Source organism: Notolepis coatsorum (assembly GCF_963971535.1).
Source record: "Notolepis coatsorum genome assembly, chromosome: 5".
Taxonomy (NCBI): Eukaryota; Metazoa; Chordata; class Actinopteri; order Aulopiformes; family Paralepididae; genus Notolepis; species Notolepis coatsorum.
Window position 1 is genome coordinate 157,335,459 of NC_140169.1, and position 17,947 is coordinate 157,353,405.

A 17,947-nucleotide genomic window follows, 5' to 3' on the forward strand; every position below is an offset into this window, starting at 1 on the left:
AGGTGATGCGTATCACTGGGGCCTGAAGGGCCTGAATCATCTCCAGACCAGCAGTGGTTCTGTGCGGTGCGTACGCGGGGGGATTTGTGCCATACAGTTCGGAGGCCTGTGCTGCTGCCGGGGTAGGAGGGAGGCCAGGATAGAGAAAGGGGGTCAAAGAGCCGGTCTCCAAAGATAAGTCAATTAGTGGAAGTATCGGAGCTCGTTCCACTGTGAGTACTTTATGAATGGTGGAATTGGCCCGGGCCTGTGTATTGAGTCGGTCCAGCTCATCTATGTCCTTAAACACAGGGCCCACTGCCGTTTGAGTAGGTATTGCGTATTTGAAGTGGAGTAAGAGAGAGGAGACTCTTGTCATACGCCGCTCAGCTTTGTCCAGAGCGGCTTTAGCCTGCCCGATTCTGTGTCTCCCCGCTTTTTCCCATTCTATGGTTTTGACAGTCAATTCCCCTTTCTCATAGTCCAGTATTTCTTGTCTATGTGTCCTCGTAAGGGCAAGTTCGTCATCTTTTGGAAGTAAATTTCTTATTTGCCAGGAAGATATCAATTTGTCCATTCGTTTCTTAACCTTCTTCCTATTTTGAGGCTCAGTTGTCGCATCAAGCCTCAAATTCACCTTTTCTATAACCTGGCCCGTCGTTTGTTGCTCTATATCAGTCATGATTCCACTGTGAGTCAGCCGTAAAAATAAGACAAAATATATAGTATTTGTTACAAAGGATCAGATTAAACCGAATATATATATTTATTGATTGATATATATTGCATAGTATTTGTATATCGTTTGATATCCCTTGTATATTCCTTGTACATATACACGGAATATCCCTTTAGCCCAGACCATAATATTTCATTCTCCTATTGGACAGCGGTCCACAGGCGCCAGAGCCATGCCTCCAGAGTCAGGTTCAAAGTCACCGTCAAGACATGTCTGGACATGCCCGGCCTTGCCCAGGACTACGAGACAGAGATGAGGTTGGCACTAGTTTGTTCGCCGTGCATATAAATATGGCGCAGGTGAATACAGAAGCACCTTAGTCAGAAGTCAAGAGTTACCCAATAAGTTGAAGCCTCACCCACGATACTCCGTGCGGTGAAGTATGGCCTGTTTGGCCCCAAAATAGAGCATTGAGACCGCGTGCGAATTAATAACTGAATTGTCAGAGTTTGGCGCTATACCGTCGAGTGCAACATATTTCTATTAAGTCAGTAATAGTCTATTTGTGTATAGTGTATCGTGCGGCTAAAGTTCTACAGTGACCAGCATCACCAACGCTTCCTCGTATCAGCTAGAGTGCTTATCCAGGCTGGGCTGCTTTCATGGCGCTTTCACCCGAGGAGACCTAGACGAGAACCGTGTGGACATGTACACTGGATTAATCTACCCGACGACTGCATAGCCCTTTGCGGCTGGATTATATTTGCTTTGGTCCTGTGATTTATGGAGCGGAGAATCGCCGACGCCTACACGTGTGGGATTTACCCTGTGAGGAGCCAGGTCGAGTCGGCGCCTCAGAGAGCCTGAGGCCGGCTAGCTTTCTTCACTGTGGAGCTACAGTCTACGGAGAACAGCTGTATTCGTCTGTGGATCAAGAGGCTATTGCACCGTCTCCTGTACTTGGAGTCTCCTTAGTCATCGTTGACCAGACTCTCTACTACCGACAGATCCTCTACCCCTGCTGGCTTACAACCGGGGGGACCCTTCCAGTATCTCCCGCTATATATTACTAGTGTACCATAGATATAATTCCCTAAGATTCAGGTTGTATAATTACCTCCTGCGTAACCAGAGAATGGACATTCATTATTGATTTGCCTACGCATATTCCTTTGCCTTATAAGCGCATCCAAAGTATAATAGAGACGTATATTATGTACCTTTTGCTGCAATAAATACTTGATTATACCTTTGTGTGGAACCGATTCAATGTGGGAAGTGTTCATCATATTTATATATCATGTACTGTATGGCCAGTAATTAAAGTACATAAAGCAGTAGTGGTTTAATGATACCATACTTATCAATACAGTCAGGGAATTGTACCCCTCAGTTACAATTGGTCCTTCGAGCCGGAGGGTAACTAGTGTAATATTAATATAGTGGTATTAATATTGACATGGCCTATGATGAACACTCCACAAAACGGTTCTCCTAAAGTAGATCGCCCGCAGCGTAGACGGCAGACACCTCAGTACTTAGAGGATTACGTTGCCAATATACTACCTAGCTTTCTACAGACGGTAAACGCGGAAAAAGTAGATAGTAAAATTATGTCCGACCCTATCGACCAGGCTACCCCGCCAATAGAGGCCCTAGTGGGTTCTAACGTAACTGACCAAGCTCACGGTAGGGACCAGGAGGGACCCGACATGACTTTACCCCCCGCCAAGACCGAAGAAGTAGTCCCCGGAGAGCTCCAGGATAAAGACAGCTCTCCAGGGATGGAACTCTACCCGCTACAAGAAGAGGAGAGCACCCCGGAGACGGATCTCCAGGACTCGCCACAGGAGAACAGATCTCCAACGAGTACTGCCAGGAGCGGATCACCTCAACCAGCGTCTTCCCCCAGCGAGGCGGACAAGATGCTGGCACAGGCATTCCTCGCCAGCCTAGCAGCCTCAACAGAGCGCGATCGACTCCAAGCACAGACGCTTAGTGAGCGCGAACATTCTTCCATGGAAAGAGAACGCCTTCAAGCGCAGCAACGGAGCGACGAAGATCGTATACGTCTAGAGATTAGACGCCTTCAGACGGAAGAGAATATGGTAAGGGACCGGGCCGAAGCCCAGCGCGCCACCGCCGAAGCCCAGCGCGCCGCCGCCGAAGCCCAGCACGCCGCTGCCGGTGCCCAAAGAGAAGCAGAGCGCGACCTCGCTCTCACCAAGCGCGAAGCCGAGCGCGACCGATTACAAGCGCGGATAATGGAGCAGCTGATCACCAGGGCAACACCCCCTCCCTCCGCACAGGGTTCCAGGGCCTCGTCAAGACAAGGGTCAAGGGCACCCTCCCCTACCCGATCAAGCGACCCTGAGCCCGACCACCAGAGAGAGCCTATACCCCCCTCCGAACCCCTTCCCCGACCAGTCCAAGTGAGACCCAGCTACAAGGAAGAAACGGTCTACACCGCGGAGAGGCTAAATAGACGACTACAGGATCTAGAGGACCTGCCAGAGGAAGAAGAAGAGGGAGAGGAGGAGAGTCAAGCCCGACAGCAGCACAGTACTCCACAGGACCAGGAGGTCCAGTACAGCCCAGGCTCTACCCCCGCGGCTTTGCGCTACAGACCCCCGACTCAATTCACGGGTGAGCTTGACGCACGACCAGCCCCGAGGAATAGCACCTGGATACGCGGGCCATGGTACCCAGCAGGTACCAGCCCACCAAGAGGCGTAAGAGGAGACTCGCCTAGGAGGCCTCTCTTCCAACGCTCACCGATGTGCCAGCCATCCATGGCATCATACATTGGCACACCGACGTTTCCGGACTTCACCCACGAGAACAGAGCACAGTACACGGAGCTACGAATGTGCTTAGAGACAATGATGTCCGATGTAGCTGATGAACCGTACAAGTATGCTATCCTACTGAAGCACCTCAAGGTGCCCCGAGCGCACAATATAGTGCTGGCCTATGCCACCTCTACTACCCCATACATAGCGGCTCTAGCAGCACTCGACCAAAGATATGGACGCATATGGGACTACGTAATACAAGAGATAAGGCATATTGACCGCCTACCCCCAGCCACAGACAATCGCTCACTAGATGACCTGTCTATCAAGGTACAATCCCTGGTAGGGATGCTGGGGGCGCAAAGAGAAAAGGGTATGCACGAACTGTACGCGAACTCTAATGTCGAGAGGATTTTAGAGAAGCTTCCGCCCGCCCGACAAGAGCGCTTCAGGCGGCAAAGAGACCACCGTGATCCTAACGGTCCCGAGCCATCCCTCCTAGACCTAGCCGACTTCCTGGCGAGAGAAGTCAACAGCCTACGGTTGGATACGTTCATGCGGAGCACCCCAAGCTCCAGAGAGGGACCTAGGAGAGCAAACGATGGCCGAAGATTGGTGGCCGTCATGCACCAATCAGAATCAGTACCGAGCAGCAAGAACCACAGTACCCCCTCGATGAAAGAGAGGTGGAAGATGGTGTGCCCGTACTGCGAAAAGGAACACTGGTTGTCACAATGTGACACATTCAAGAAGATGACCGCCGACGAGGTGAGTCAATGGATAAAGTCCAACCGACGCTGTTACCGATGTGCGCGCAGTCACATGGCAGCCGATTGCCGCTTAAAGAAGAGGTGTAGTCGGTGTGACGGAGCCCACCTAGATGTCCTACACGACAGTAACAGAAGAAAGCCTGCACCCTCAAGCAGCACAAAGGCAAGTGTTATGTACATTGACCCCGCCAGCAGCGGGGGCGCCCGGGTGCTCTTAAAGGTGGTCCGCGTAACACTGAGTTACCAAGATAAGGTCATGGACACTTACGCCGTCCTTGACGACGGGTCAGAGAAGACCCTTCTCCTCGCGTCCGCTGCGGCCCAGCTGGGGCTGCGGGGGAGCGAAAACCAGATGACGATTCGGACAATAAGAAGAGATCTAAAGACAATAAAGGGCGAGAATGTCTCCTTCACTATCGCAGCAAGCGGGCAGCCAGAGAGACGGTATAGGATTACTAACGCTTTCACCAGCCAAGAAATAGGCCTGTCGCAGTACACCTACCCCATCGCCAAGCTGATGGATAAATATGTGCACCTGCGTCAACTACCTATACCGCTCATAGACGGTGCCACCCCGACCCTGCTGATAGGCTCCGACCATGCAGACCTCATTGTCCCGATAGACCGGGTCCACACAGGGCCCAGAGGCTGTCCTGCAGCAGTCGAGACCCGCCTAGGATGGACATTACAAGGCCCCCTCGCTAAGTCTCTTAACCGAACAGCAGCCACTAACTGCCTCCACTCCAGAGTGACAGAAGAAGACACCACCCTCCTACAGCATGTCGAGAGGCTATGGACACTAGAGACAATGCCCTTTAAGAACGAAAAGAAAGACATTCGTTCCAAGGAAGACATTTACGCTATAGCCCTCCTCGAGCAAGGAACAAAGAGAGTCAAAGTCAACGGAGTGATGAGATACGCAACTCCACTCCTGAGGCGAGAGGGTATGCCTACCTTCCACACCCCAAAAGAAGCGACGGAGCGGTATCTATTGAACACAGAGCGGCGCCTAGCCAGAGACCCCGCTCAAGAGACGGTGTACCGCGCTGAGATTAACAAGCTAATCACAGCGGGACACATAAAGAAAATTGACATTAAAGAGGCCGATCAGACGACCGAATCATGGTACGTGCCGCACCACAAAGTCCACCACAACGGCAAGGATCGTATTGTGTTCAACTGCAGCTACCAGATCGGATCACAAAATCTGAATAAAGAGCTCTTGCCCGGCCCAACACTCGGCCCCTCTCTACTAGGCGTGTTACTACGTTTCCGCCAAGACAAGGTGGCCATCAGCGGCGACATCAAAGGGATGTTCCTGCAGGTGAGACTAGTGGAGGAGGACAAGCCCCTGCTGCGGTTCCTATGGAGAGAGAGGATCGGGGATGAGCAACCAGCCATCTATCAATGGGAAGTCCTCCCTTTCGGAACCACATGCAGCCCATGCTGTGCTACGTTTGCACTGCAAAAACACGTCGCAGAGGACCCAGCAGCTGATGAAGAGGTCCGACAAAGTGTAGGAAATAGTTTCTACGTGGACAACTGTCTGCAAAGCGTCTCGACGCCAGAAGAAGCCGAGGCCCTTCTACTCAAGCTCCGCGCCTCCCTGATCAAAGGCGGCTTTGATCTCAGGCAGTGGGCCAGCAGCGACCCGCAAGTATTGCGCAGCCTCTCCCCCGAGGACAAGGCAGCAAGCAGCGAGACCTGGATGGCGACCATCCCAGGAGAAGCCCAAGAAATGACATTAGGACTAGTCTGGCGCTTCAAAACAGACTCGCTCCATTATAAACACACACCCCTGACCAAGGAGCAGGGAAGGTCGACTGCACTACCGACCACCAGACGGAGTGTATACAGAACACTCGCCAGACAATATGACCCGCTGGGATGTATTCTACCTTACACCACCAGGGCAAAGATGATTGTAAGAGCGTTATGGGACAAGGACCAGGGCTGGGACGACCCCATACCCGAACACCTTGCATCCACATGGAGAGAGTGGGAGACGGAACTCAGCTCACTCCCAGGTGTCAACATACGCCGCAGCTACTTCCCACCCACAGTGAGGCCGGAGACGTGCCAGATGGACCTGCACGTCTTCAGCGACGCCTCCGAAGTAGCCTACGGTTCGGTGGCCTACTTGCGTGCCCGAGAGGAGGGAGGAGAAATACATACTGCTTTCATCCTGGCTCGCTCAAGAATAGCCCCACGAAAGCAACAATCTATCCCGCGTCTACAGCTCTGCGCAGCCCTAGCAGGAGCGCAACTCGCCACGTTAATCCAACGTGAACTCACCATTCCGGTGCAAAGAACAATCTTGTGGTCAGACTCCACGACAGTACTCACATGGATCCGGTCTGATTCGTGCAGATACAAGGTCTTCGTGGGAGTCAGAGTCACAGAGATTCAAGATTTAACAGAAGTAGCAAGCTGGAGGTATGTGGACACAAAACACAACCCAGCTGACGTCATCACCCGGGGAATGTCCCTGGATGACCTCACCCGTCACAACCTATACAGTGACGGGCCAGAGTTCCTCAAGCTCCCGGAAGAAGAGTGGCCTACACCCACCCCACGGGAAGCGAGTAAAGAGGAGGCCGAAAACAAGAAATCTATGTTCTGTGGATTGAACACACTCGTCTCCACAGACCCCGACATAGACGATTGCCTCACCCTAGAGAGTGCGCAGCTAAAGACATTCCTGTGGCACCACCCAGAGGTTCAGCTCACTACTGACATTACAGCAGCTGACTACGAAGAAGCAGAACTTCTTCTACTACAACGAGCCCAGAGAGACTCGTTCCCCGATGAGCTAGACTGTCTACAGGGAGCAAAGCCCGTCCCATCAGACAGCAGACTGCTCCACCTAGCCCCCGAGAGCGACGCCCATGGTCTCATCAGAGTGGGTGGTCGTCTGAGGAGAGCTCCAGACTTACCGGATGACGTCAAGTACCCGATAGTCTTAAACAGCCGACACAAGGTCACAGAGCTGATCATAAAGAAATACGACGAGGATGTGCATCACGCCGGGGCAGAGAGAGTCTTTGCGGAGATCAGACGTCGTTATTGGATACTGCAAGGGAGAGAAGCAGTGCGGCGCTTCCAGCGAACCTGTCTAGACTGTCGTAAGTGGCGAGCGCAGCCCAGTATACCCCGGATGGCTGACCTACCTCCCTGTCGCCGCCGACTCGGCGACAAGCCCTTTCACTCCACCGGTATGGACTGTTTCGGCCCGCTGTATATAAAGAAAGGAAGAGGAACCGAGAAGCGGTGGGGTATTGTATTCAAATGCATGACCACCCGAGCGATGCATATAGAACTCCTTCCAACCATGAGCACAGACTCATTCCTTATGGCCTTCCGAAGATTCACATTGCGGAAAGGCAAACCGTCTATATTATTGTCTGATCACGGGACAAACTTCAAAGGCGGAGAAAGAGAGCTGAGAGAGAGCTTCCAAGCTATGGGCCCAGAACTTAAGACCCACCTCGCTCCATCCCAGATTGACTTCCAGTTTAATCCCCCGAACGCACCTCACTTCGGTGGAACTTGGGAACGAGAAGTACGTTCAATAAAGACAGCCCTGTACGCCGTGCTTGGGGCCCAGACCGTGGCGGAAGAAGTCCTAATGACAGTCCTCACGGAGATCGAGGGAGTATTGAACTCAAAGCCCCTCGGTTACGTCTCAAGTGACGTAGCAGATGTCGACCCAGTCACCCCCAACACACTCTTGATGGGGCGGCTGGACCCCGCGCTACCACAGACAATGTACAGGCCTGAAGAAGCGAACGGCCGAAGAATGTGGAGGTACAGTCAAGTATTGGCTGACAAGTTTTGGAACAGCTTCCTACTCCACTATCTACCGTCTCTACAGACCCGCCAGAAATGGGTGAAAGAGAGAGACAATTTGACAGAAGGAACAGTCGTCATGATTATCGACCAGTCACTACCCCGAGCTATGTGGCCGGCTGGCCGCGTAAGCAAAGTGATCACCGGTGCCGACGGAAAGGTCCGAGCAGCCGAAGTGCTCGTCCAAGGACGGATCTACACCCGACCCGTGGCGAGGCTAATAGAACTGCCAAGGCTCCCCGATACTATCGATGACGACCATGACCCCATGACTTTGTGAACTGCCCGACCCCTCACAACAGACATTGAGTAGTGGACAGTGCGGTTAATCTGTCTCTGCTTAGCTAATTAGGTGGGACTAATTAGGGGGCGGCTGTTACAAAGGATCAGATTAAACCGAATATATATATTTATTGATTGATATATATTGCATAGTATTTGTATATCGTTTGATATCCCTTGTATATTCCTTGTACATATACACGGAATATCCCTTTAGCCCAGACCATAATATTTCATTCTCCTATTGGACAGCGGTCCACAGGCGCCAGAGCCATGCCTCCGGAGTCAGGTTCAAAGTCACCATCAAGACAAAGTCACCGGCCTTGCCCAGGACTACGAGACAGAGATGAGGTTGGCACTAGTTTGTTCGCCGTGCATATAAATATGGCGCAGGTGAATACAGAAGCACCTTAGTCAGAAGTCAAGAGTTACCCAATAAGTTGAAGCCTCACCCACGATACTCCGTGCGGTGAAGTATGGCCTGTTTGGCCCCAAAATAGAGCATTGAGACCGCGTGCGAATTAATAACTGAATTGTCAGAGTTTGGCGCTATACCGTCGAGTGCGACATATTTCTATTAAGTCAGTAATAGTCTATTTGTGTATAGTGTATCGTGCGGCTAAAGTTCTACAGTGACCAGCATCACCAACGCTTCCTCGTATCAGCTAGAGTGCTTATCCAGGCTGGGCTGCTTTCATGGCGCTTTCACCCGAGGAGACCTAGACGAGAACCGTGTGGACATGTACACTGGATTAATCTACCCGACGACTGCATAGCCCTTTGCGGCTGGATTATATTTGCTTTGGTCCTGTGATTTATGGAGCGGAGAATCGTCGACGCCTACACGTGTGGGATTTACCCTGTGAGGAGCCAGGTCGAGTCGGCGCCTCAGAGAGCCTGAGGCCGGCTAGCTTTCTTCACTGTGGAGCTACAGTCCACGGAGAACAGCTGTATTCGTCTGTGGATCAAGAGGCTATTGCACCGTCTCCTGTACTTGGAGTCTCCTTAGTCATCGTTGACCAGACTCTCTACTACCGACAGATCCTCTACCCCTGCTGGCTTACAACCGGGGGGACCCTTCCAGTATCTCCCGCTATATATTACTAGTGTACCATAGATATAATTCCCTAAGATTCAGGTTGTATAATTACCTCCTGCGTAACCAGAGAATGGACATTAATTATTGATTTGCCTACGCATATTCCTTTGCCTTATAAGCGCATCCAAAGTATAATAGAGACGTATATTATGTACCTTTTGCTGCAATAAATACTTGATTATACCTTTGTGTGGAACCGATTCAATGTGGGAAGTGTTCATCATATTTATATATCATGTACTGTATGGCCAGTAATTAAAGTACATAAAGCGGTAGTGGTTTAATGATACCATACTTATCAATACAGTCAGGGAATTGTACCCCTCAGTTACAGTATTTATATAAAGAAGTGAGTGCTGGGGGGGGGGGGCAAAGAAAGATCTGTGTGTCTGTGTGTGTGTGTGTGTATATTATTTATCTAAATAAGTGAGTGCTGGGGGGGGGGGGGGGGGGCAAAGAAAGATCTGTGTGTGGGTGTGTGTGTGTGTATAGTATTTATAGTGCTGGGGGGGGGGGGGGGGGGGCAAAGAAAGATCTGTGTGTGTGTGTGTATAGTATTTATAGTGCTGGGGGGGGGGGCAAAGAAAGATCTGTGTGTGTGTGTATTTGTGTAAAGCCTTTTTCTTTTCTTTTTTTTTTTTTTTTTTGTGTGTGTGTGTGTGTGTGTGTATGTGTGTATGTGTGTGTGTGTGTGTGTGTGTGAAGAGGGGAATGTGTTCTAGGTGTGTGTGTGTGCATGTGTGTGTGTATGTGTGTGTGTGTGTGTGTGTGTGTGTGAAGAGGGGAATGTGTTCTAGGTGTGTGTGTATGTGTGTGTGTGTGTGTGTGTGTGTGTGTGTGTGTGTGAAGAGGGGAATGTGTTTTGGGTGTATGTGTGTGTATGTGTGTGTGTGTGTGTGTGTGTGTGTGTGTGTGTGTGTGTGTGTGTGTGTGTGTGTGTGTGTGTGTGTGTGTGTGTGTGTGTGTGAAAAAAGAAAGGAAAAAAAAGGCGGGAAAAACGTGTGATTCTCTGCTGGGGTGGAATGGAGGGAGAGAAATTCACCCGGACCAAGCAGCACGACAAAATGATTCAACTGTACCTCAATTTGTTTTGTTTTGTAAATCGATTTAGTATCAATCAGCCAAACGTGGTATTCCAGTCAATAATGGGATTCAGTGTATCATATTAAATGTACTACATATACCGTCTAGACTGCAACAATTTCACGTGTGTGTGAAAAAGCTAATCGAATTAACTAAATGAAATAGTACAGTCTATTTATCCAAACTATTTAGCGTGCCTCTGTACCTTGGGAACTAGTATAAACATGCCAAAGTTGTTCCCCTTAATTGCACCAGTCCAATCTAGGAATAATTGCGCCAGTCCAATCTAGAATTAATGGAAGCGCCAGTCCAATACTGAAATAATTTCGCCAGTCCAATCTAGAATCAATGAAAGCGCCAGTCCAATATTCCCTAATAAACCCAACCCCGTCACGACAGTATCTTAAAGACTTGTATGTTCTTCGAAATTGTCATAATAATCAGCCATGCTTCTACCCGTATATGGGCGGGCTAATTGAAGAATATGACAAGTTTCTCACTCCATCCGAGCCTTTCTGTTAAGATACAATTTAACCACCCACACAATCCGATTAAAACACACTGCCAATATTCCCCAATAAACCCAACCCCGTCACGTCAGTATCTCAAAGACTCGTATGTTCTTTGAAATTGTCATAATAATCAGCCATGCTTCTACCCGTATATGGGCGGGCTAATTGAAGAATATGACAAGTTTCTCACTCCATCCGAGCCTTTCTGTTTAAGATACAATGTAATCACCCAATACAATATCATTAAAACACACTGCTTTTCATCTAGCACATTCACACACACTCAAACCCTTATTGCTCTAACTTGGCAATTAACTAAGCTTATTTTGCAGACTAGGATTGCAGTCGACTGACGCATTTGAGACACTATCCCAGGACTAAGAAAAGGCCGATTGCGCCTTTAATCGTAACATGGGTGTAATCCTCCCGCACTTCAGACCTGCAATCCATTTGTATGTCTACTTAAAACAACTCTGACTATAGGGTCTAAGTCCCTGCTATATTAGTCAGGCCTCCCCGAGGTCTATCTTTAATAAATGGGTCACTTCTAACTTATGACACTACTTATTGCCTTATAGAGAAGGACTTTTCATTCAACAAACATCACACCAGCAGTGGGGAAAAAGGACAGAATCACACAATAATTGTATTTGATTAGGGTTATGGGGAAAAAAATTGAATTAATTTGTTAACATTCAAAATAGTACTGTAACTTTGCACCTTGCTCATTCACTTTCAATCAAAAGCATTTATTTTAGTTCACTTTTATCTTTAGCAATTTTTACATTTCATTATAAATTGAAAGAGGTCACAAACCCACTCCGAGAGTCCCACGGGCGCCACACTTCTTTATTCTATTTTTTTTTAACCATGCATATTTATTCTTACCTTTCAGTGTTGGTGCCCGTGGTCGTCTCTCACAGCGGGTTTGGCCCACCCCAGGGAAGCCAAATTGTCGGGTCTGGAACCTTTTGAGAACCCGATCGGTAATAAGATTTAAAAAGAAGTAAAGAATGAAACACTTTTGAGGTAGTTTTATTATATAAAAATGAATGAACAAGGTATGAAAGTAGATAAGATATAAAAAGTGGAATAAACAATAATACTAGTAGTTTGAACACAAAGTGAAATGACCGGCCGGCCACAGTGTGTTCCTCTCAAGAAAAAAGAAGTGTCCTGGCTTCCTCCCCCGATCTTTTTTTCACCCCTCTCCATGGCACGTCATATAATTGGTGTGTGTGTGCCTGCGTGTGTGTTGGTGTGTGTGTGTGTGTGTATGCTGGTGTGTGTGTTGGTGTGTGTGTGTATGCTGGTGTGTGTGTGTGTGCTATTGTGTGTGTGTGTGTGTACTAGGGTGTGTGTGTGTGTGTGTTAGTGTGTGTGTGTGTGTGTGTGTATGCTGGTGTGTGTGTTGGTGTGTGTGTGTGTATGCTGGTGTGTGTGTTGGTGTGTGTGTGTGTGTATGCTGGTGTGTGTGTGTGTGCTATTGTGTGTGTGTGTGTGTGTGTGTGTACTAGGGTGTGTGTGTGTGTTGGTGTGTGTGTGTGTGTGTATGCTGGTGTGTGTGTTGGTGTGTGTGTGTGTGTGTACTAGGGTGTGTGTGTGTGTGTGTGTGTTGGTGTGTGAGGGAGGGAGAAAGATTTATTGATTTGTGTCTTATCGTTAGTACTTAAACTCTACCTGGCCCGGTCCCCTAATCTCGGGGTAATCTTAGTCAAGTCATAATTTAGTTACTTGTGGCATTTCGTGTCAAATTAATTGAGTTAAAGCTATTGCTCCAACTCTGCGTCTTGGGAAAATGAATGTGCCTTTTGTATTTAGGCCATCGTGTGTGTGTGAGTATTTATGGTCTCTGATTAAGATCTTGGTGCTCTGTTGTGCCACAGAGAGAGAGGGGGAGAGAGCCAAGAAACCAGGACCTGCTTACATGATTATACATGTACCCATAGAATGTTTCTGCTATTATTTCCATGATTATACATGTCATAATCCGACAGTAGTGAAAGGGTTAAACACTACTAAGTGTCTGGAAATAAAGTTGAATTGAAATATCACAGCAGAATATTCCCTGGTGCTATTTCCGTTTCTCCTCTGCTTCCTCCGCAGCTGCTGCCCACCCTCGACATCTACGCCTGGACCGAGGAACATGTGGTCAGTACATCTTCTACGTTGGGTTAGGTTATGTATTAGGGGTGGGGGGGGGGGGAAATCGATACGTAGTAGTATCGCGATACTTTGCGTGGCGATACTTTATCGATACAGGGATACAGTCACCACAAAGTTGCATTGTTCATTTCAATACCTGTAATAGTACAGTAGTCCACACACACACACACACACACACACACACACACACACATGTGCATTCAGTTAAGTTGGAATATGACTGTAATACAAACAGTTCAGTTTGTCAGGTACATGCAGCACAGATTACAGTGTTTACATCTGTCTGCTTGAGAAAATCCCATGTTCTGCAATAAAAATGATTGAAGTGAGATGAACAGACTGAACTTTATTTGATTAGATAAAACATGTTGATAAAGTTTTACTTTGCAGTTGAAAAAAGGTAATAAATAAAATTTGATAAAAAAAAATTATAATAATAATAATAATAATTCGCAATACTCAGCGTATCACGATATATTTAGTATCGCGATACGATCGTATCGTGAGGTCTCTGGCGATTCCCACCCCTATTATGTATATACTGCACCTGTGTATATACTGTATATACTTACTCATAGTATGTATTTAGATTCTAGTGTTTATTGTAACCATATTTACAATAGACCGCTCCTCCAAGTAAATAAAAAAAGAATTAAAATATATTTAGTCAGTATGAAATTCAAATGTGAATCTGAATAGTGAGATTTTTTTTCTTTTTTTTTATTATTATTATTATTTTTTTTGTTCTTGTTTAATCTGTGGATTGTTTGTTTCTTTGTATATGGTATGAATAATTATTTTGTGTAAATTAGGTTGTACGTCGACCATCAAGTAATACTTGTTTAGTTTAGGAATAGGGGGCAGGTAACTATAAGAATTCTTCTTCTTCCTGATCCCCATGGTAGAACGTTATTTATGATTTTGTATGAAAACTGTATGATTGAATTGCTTCCATGTGGCAAATAAAACTCTGAATCTATTTATCGTAATGTATAATATAATACATACAGACCCTCATCTGCACCTTTGATCACACTGCCTACTTGCTCACATGCGTATATATTGAGAGTTAATTACATTGTTTACACTGCCTATTTTAACTTTTCTATTTTATTGCCTGTATTTATGTCTTCTGCTATCACCCTGCCCATACCTGTACCCCCCCCCCTCCCCCATGCTACTACTACTACTACTACTACTACTACTACTACTACTACTACTACTACTACTACTACTACTACTACTACTACTAGTTTACCGTATTGTGTATTGCCAGTACAGCTCTCACACGACACGACGCACCGTTTGCTAAGCGAATACTAACACGGTATATTCTCATGTGTCTGTGCCCACAGTACTTCTGGATGCAACAGATATTCAAAGCAGGTTTGTTTGAAAAAACCGTCCAGCCGCCTTGTCGCAAAAAAGACCGTCCCAAATCAAATTAAACCTTGGGGGTTTTAAGTACTTGTTTATGAAAATGGAGGTTTATTGTCTTCCGGCCCGGTTTCCCAGGCGAGGGGGCATATGGCATGCAGCTGTACGCTGACCTATTTAAGGAAAACCACATCACAGGCAAGAGATTGTTGCTCCTCACGGAAACAGACATGAGGGACATGGGGGTCAAGTCGAAAGGTCACATCATGCACCTGAAGGTAAGGTCCTCCGACAACACGTCACCGTCAAGGATTTTTAATATCGGGGGCAGAATTGTGTGAACAAAACTGTGTGAACTCTCCATCACTCTGAAAGACATTCCAATTGCTTTGCAATTTCTGCTGATTTGCCCTCCTTCTCCTCCTCTCCTCTCCTCTTCGCTCCCCTCCTCTCCCATCCTCTCCCCTCCTCTCCCATCCCATCCTCTCCTCCCCTCCCCTCCTCTCTTCTCCTCTCCTCTGATAATTGTGCAATGATAATTGTGTTGATGTCCAAATATTTATGGATCTGACTGTACGCATACATGCATATATATATATATATATATATATATATATATATATTTTTTTTTTTTGATAAAGTGGTATGTGGTCCAGTTATGCTGCTCTGGTTAAAGGTTGTGTTAAAGTGGTATGTGGTCCAGTTATGCTGCTCTGATTAAAGGTTATGTTAAAGTGGTATGTGGTCCAGTTATGCTGCTTTGATTAAAGGTCATGTTAAAGTGGTATGTGGTCCAGTTATGCTGCTTTGATTAAAGGTCATGTTAAAGTGGTATGTGGTCCAGTTATGCTGCTCTGATTAAAGGTCATGTTAAAGTGGTATGTGGTCCAGTTATGCTGCTCTGATTAAAGGTCATGTTAAAGTGGTATGTGGTCCAGTTATGCTGCTTTGGTTAAAGGTTTTGTTAAAGTGGTATGTGGTCCAGTTATGCTGCTCTGGTTAAAGGTTGTGTTAAAGTGGTATGTGGTCCAGTTATGCTGCTTTGATTAAAGGTCATGTTAAAGTGGTATGTGGTCCAGTTGTGCTGCTCTGGTTAAAGGTTTTGTTGAAGTGGTATGTGGTCCAGTTATGCTGCTCTGATTAAAGGTTGTGTTAAAGTGGTATGTGGTCCAGTTATGCTGCTCTGATTAAAGGTTTTGTTAAAGTGGTATGTGGTCCAGTTATGCTGCTCTGATGAAAGGTTTTGTTAAAGTGGTATGTGGTCCAGTTATGCTGCTCTGGTTAAAGGTTTTGTTAAAGTGGTATGTGGTCCAGTTATGCTGCTCTGATGAAAGGTTGTGTTAAAGTGGTATGTGGTCCAGTTATGCTGCTCTGATGAAAGGTTTTGTTAAAGTGGTATGTGGTCCAGTTATGCTGCTCTGATTAAAGGTCATGTTAAAGTGGTATGTGGTCCAGTTATGCTGCTCTGATTAAAGGTCTTGTTAAAGTGGTATGTGGTCCAGTTATGCTGCTCTGATTAAAGGTTTTGTTAAAGTGGTATGTGGTCCAGTTATGCTGCTCTGATGAAAGGTCTTGTTAAAGTGGTATGTGGTCCAGTTATGCTGCTCTGATGAAAGGTTTTGTTAAAGTGGTATGTGGTCCAGTTATGCTGCTCTGATGAAAGGTTTTGTTAAAGTGGTATGTGGTCCAGTAATTTTGCTCTGGTCCTCTTGAAGTCGACAGGCTGTGAATATAATCTTCATAAATGTTTGACATGTTTTCTATGCAAAATCCTTGTCTTCAAAGTAACTAGTAACTGATGGGTTCAGGTAAATGTAGTGGAGTAAAAAAGTACAGTATTTCCTTTTAAATGTAGTGGAGTAAAAGTATAAAGTATGAAAAGTATCAAATTCATACATTTACAATCGAATCGAATCTAAAAAAGTGGATGAATTCATACCAACTGTGTTATTAATGCGGCATTTTCCTCTCTGCCAGAGTGAAATCAAGAAGCTGACCAGTGATTACCTTGGCCTCGTTAACTTCCCGCCGCTGCTGAAGGTACAGTGTGTACAGTCACGTTACACTTCATACAGTCAGTGTATACAGTCACGTTACACTTCATACAGTCAGTGTATACAGTCACGTTACACTTCATACAGTCAGTGTATACAGTCACATTACACTTCATACAGTACAGTGTATACAGTCACGTTACACTTCATACAGTCAGTGTATACAGTCACGTTACACTTCATACAGTCAGTGTATACAGTCACGTTACACTTCATACAGTCAGTGTATACAGTCACGTTACACTTCATACAGTCAGTGTATACAGTCACGTTACACCTCATACAGTCAGTGTGTACTGTATATATATATCCACATCTGTCTATACCTGCATATAATCCTTTTTTACATACGTAGATACTATATCTATATTTGTACATATCCCTTACCTACTCTTACTATAGTTATGCTGCTGGCCAGTACGACTTACTACCATATAGTGTCTGTATACCTGTATCACTATATATTAATACTACGAACTCTGTACATACATCTGATTAGCACTATTACTCAGTAGTACTAATTTATAGTTTAATCACGGTACATTGTATATTATTTCTATTGCACTTTACTGTTACATTTTGCACTCTGGTTGGACGACGCCAAACTTATTTTCGTTGTACTGTACTGTTGTGCTGCATCATGATGACGATACATTTGAAACAAATCGAGTCTAATCTATTCTCCCAGGATGAGTGGGAAGAGATGCATGAAGCGAGGAAGACCGTGAACCTGGAGCTGGTGTTTGGTTATCACTGGAGAGCAGGGTCAGGGCAGCTGGTGAGTCCGTGGTGGTTTCACGTCACTAGGGCTGTCCCCGACTAAGGATTTGTATGGTCGACTATGATTTTTTTGTCATTCCATTTGGGCTGTGGGGGGTGCTTAATGTCTGAAGGAGTCGACTGAAGGCTTCTTGTCCTCTGCAAAAGCATGCAATTGGTCCACTGATGGATACATCTTGATATTTGTCTAGTCTAGTGTGTTCATTAGATGGGTGAAATCCTCTTTCAGTGCCTCTGTGCCTGTTTTCGTAGGCAGTTAGCCTCTGGTATGCGTGCCATTAGCGTTAGCCACGCTTCTAGGCCTATTTTCTTTTGGAAAGAATGATATAAAAAAAAAGAAAAAATAATTTTTTAATATATATTCGACTAAGAGGTTGGCCAGTCGACTACGGCTCCTTTCGACCGATTAGTCGACTAATCGACTAATAGGGGTCAGCCCTACACGTCACACACCGACTCCACCGGGTTTTTTATTTAAACGTTTTATTTATCCAGCAATGTCCCGTTGAGATACAAGATCTC

General features: G+C 46.4%; 1 protein-coding gene across 1 annotated transcript in view; it reads left to right on the forward strand.

Moving 5' to 3' along the window:
- map3k20a (mitogen-activated protein kinase kinase kinase 20a) overlaps positions 1–17,947 on the forward strand; it is a gene marked incomplete at both ends in the record, with an annotated part of 73,971 nt that overhangs the window by 4,352 nt on the left and 51,672 nt on the right. The window contains 5 exons of the mRNA XM_084314344.1: positions 13,155–13,199; positions 14,570–14,600; positions 14,730–14,869; positions 16,569–16,631; positions 17,334–17,423. Coding sequence (XP_084170470.1) covers positions 13,155–13,199; positions 14,570–14,600; positions 14,730–14,869; positions 16,569–16,631; positions 17,334–17,423 — 369 coding nt within the window. The remainder of the gene's footprint in view (positions 1–13,154; positions 13,200–14,569; positions 14,601–14,729; positions 14,870–16,568; positions 16,632–17,333; positions 17,424–17,947) is intronic.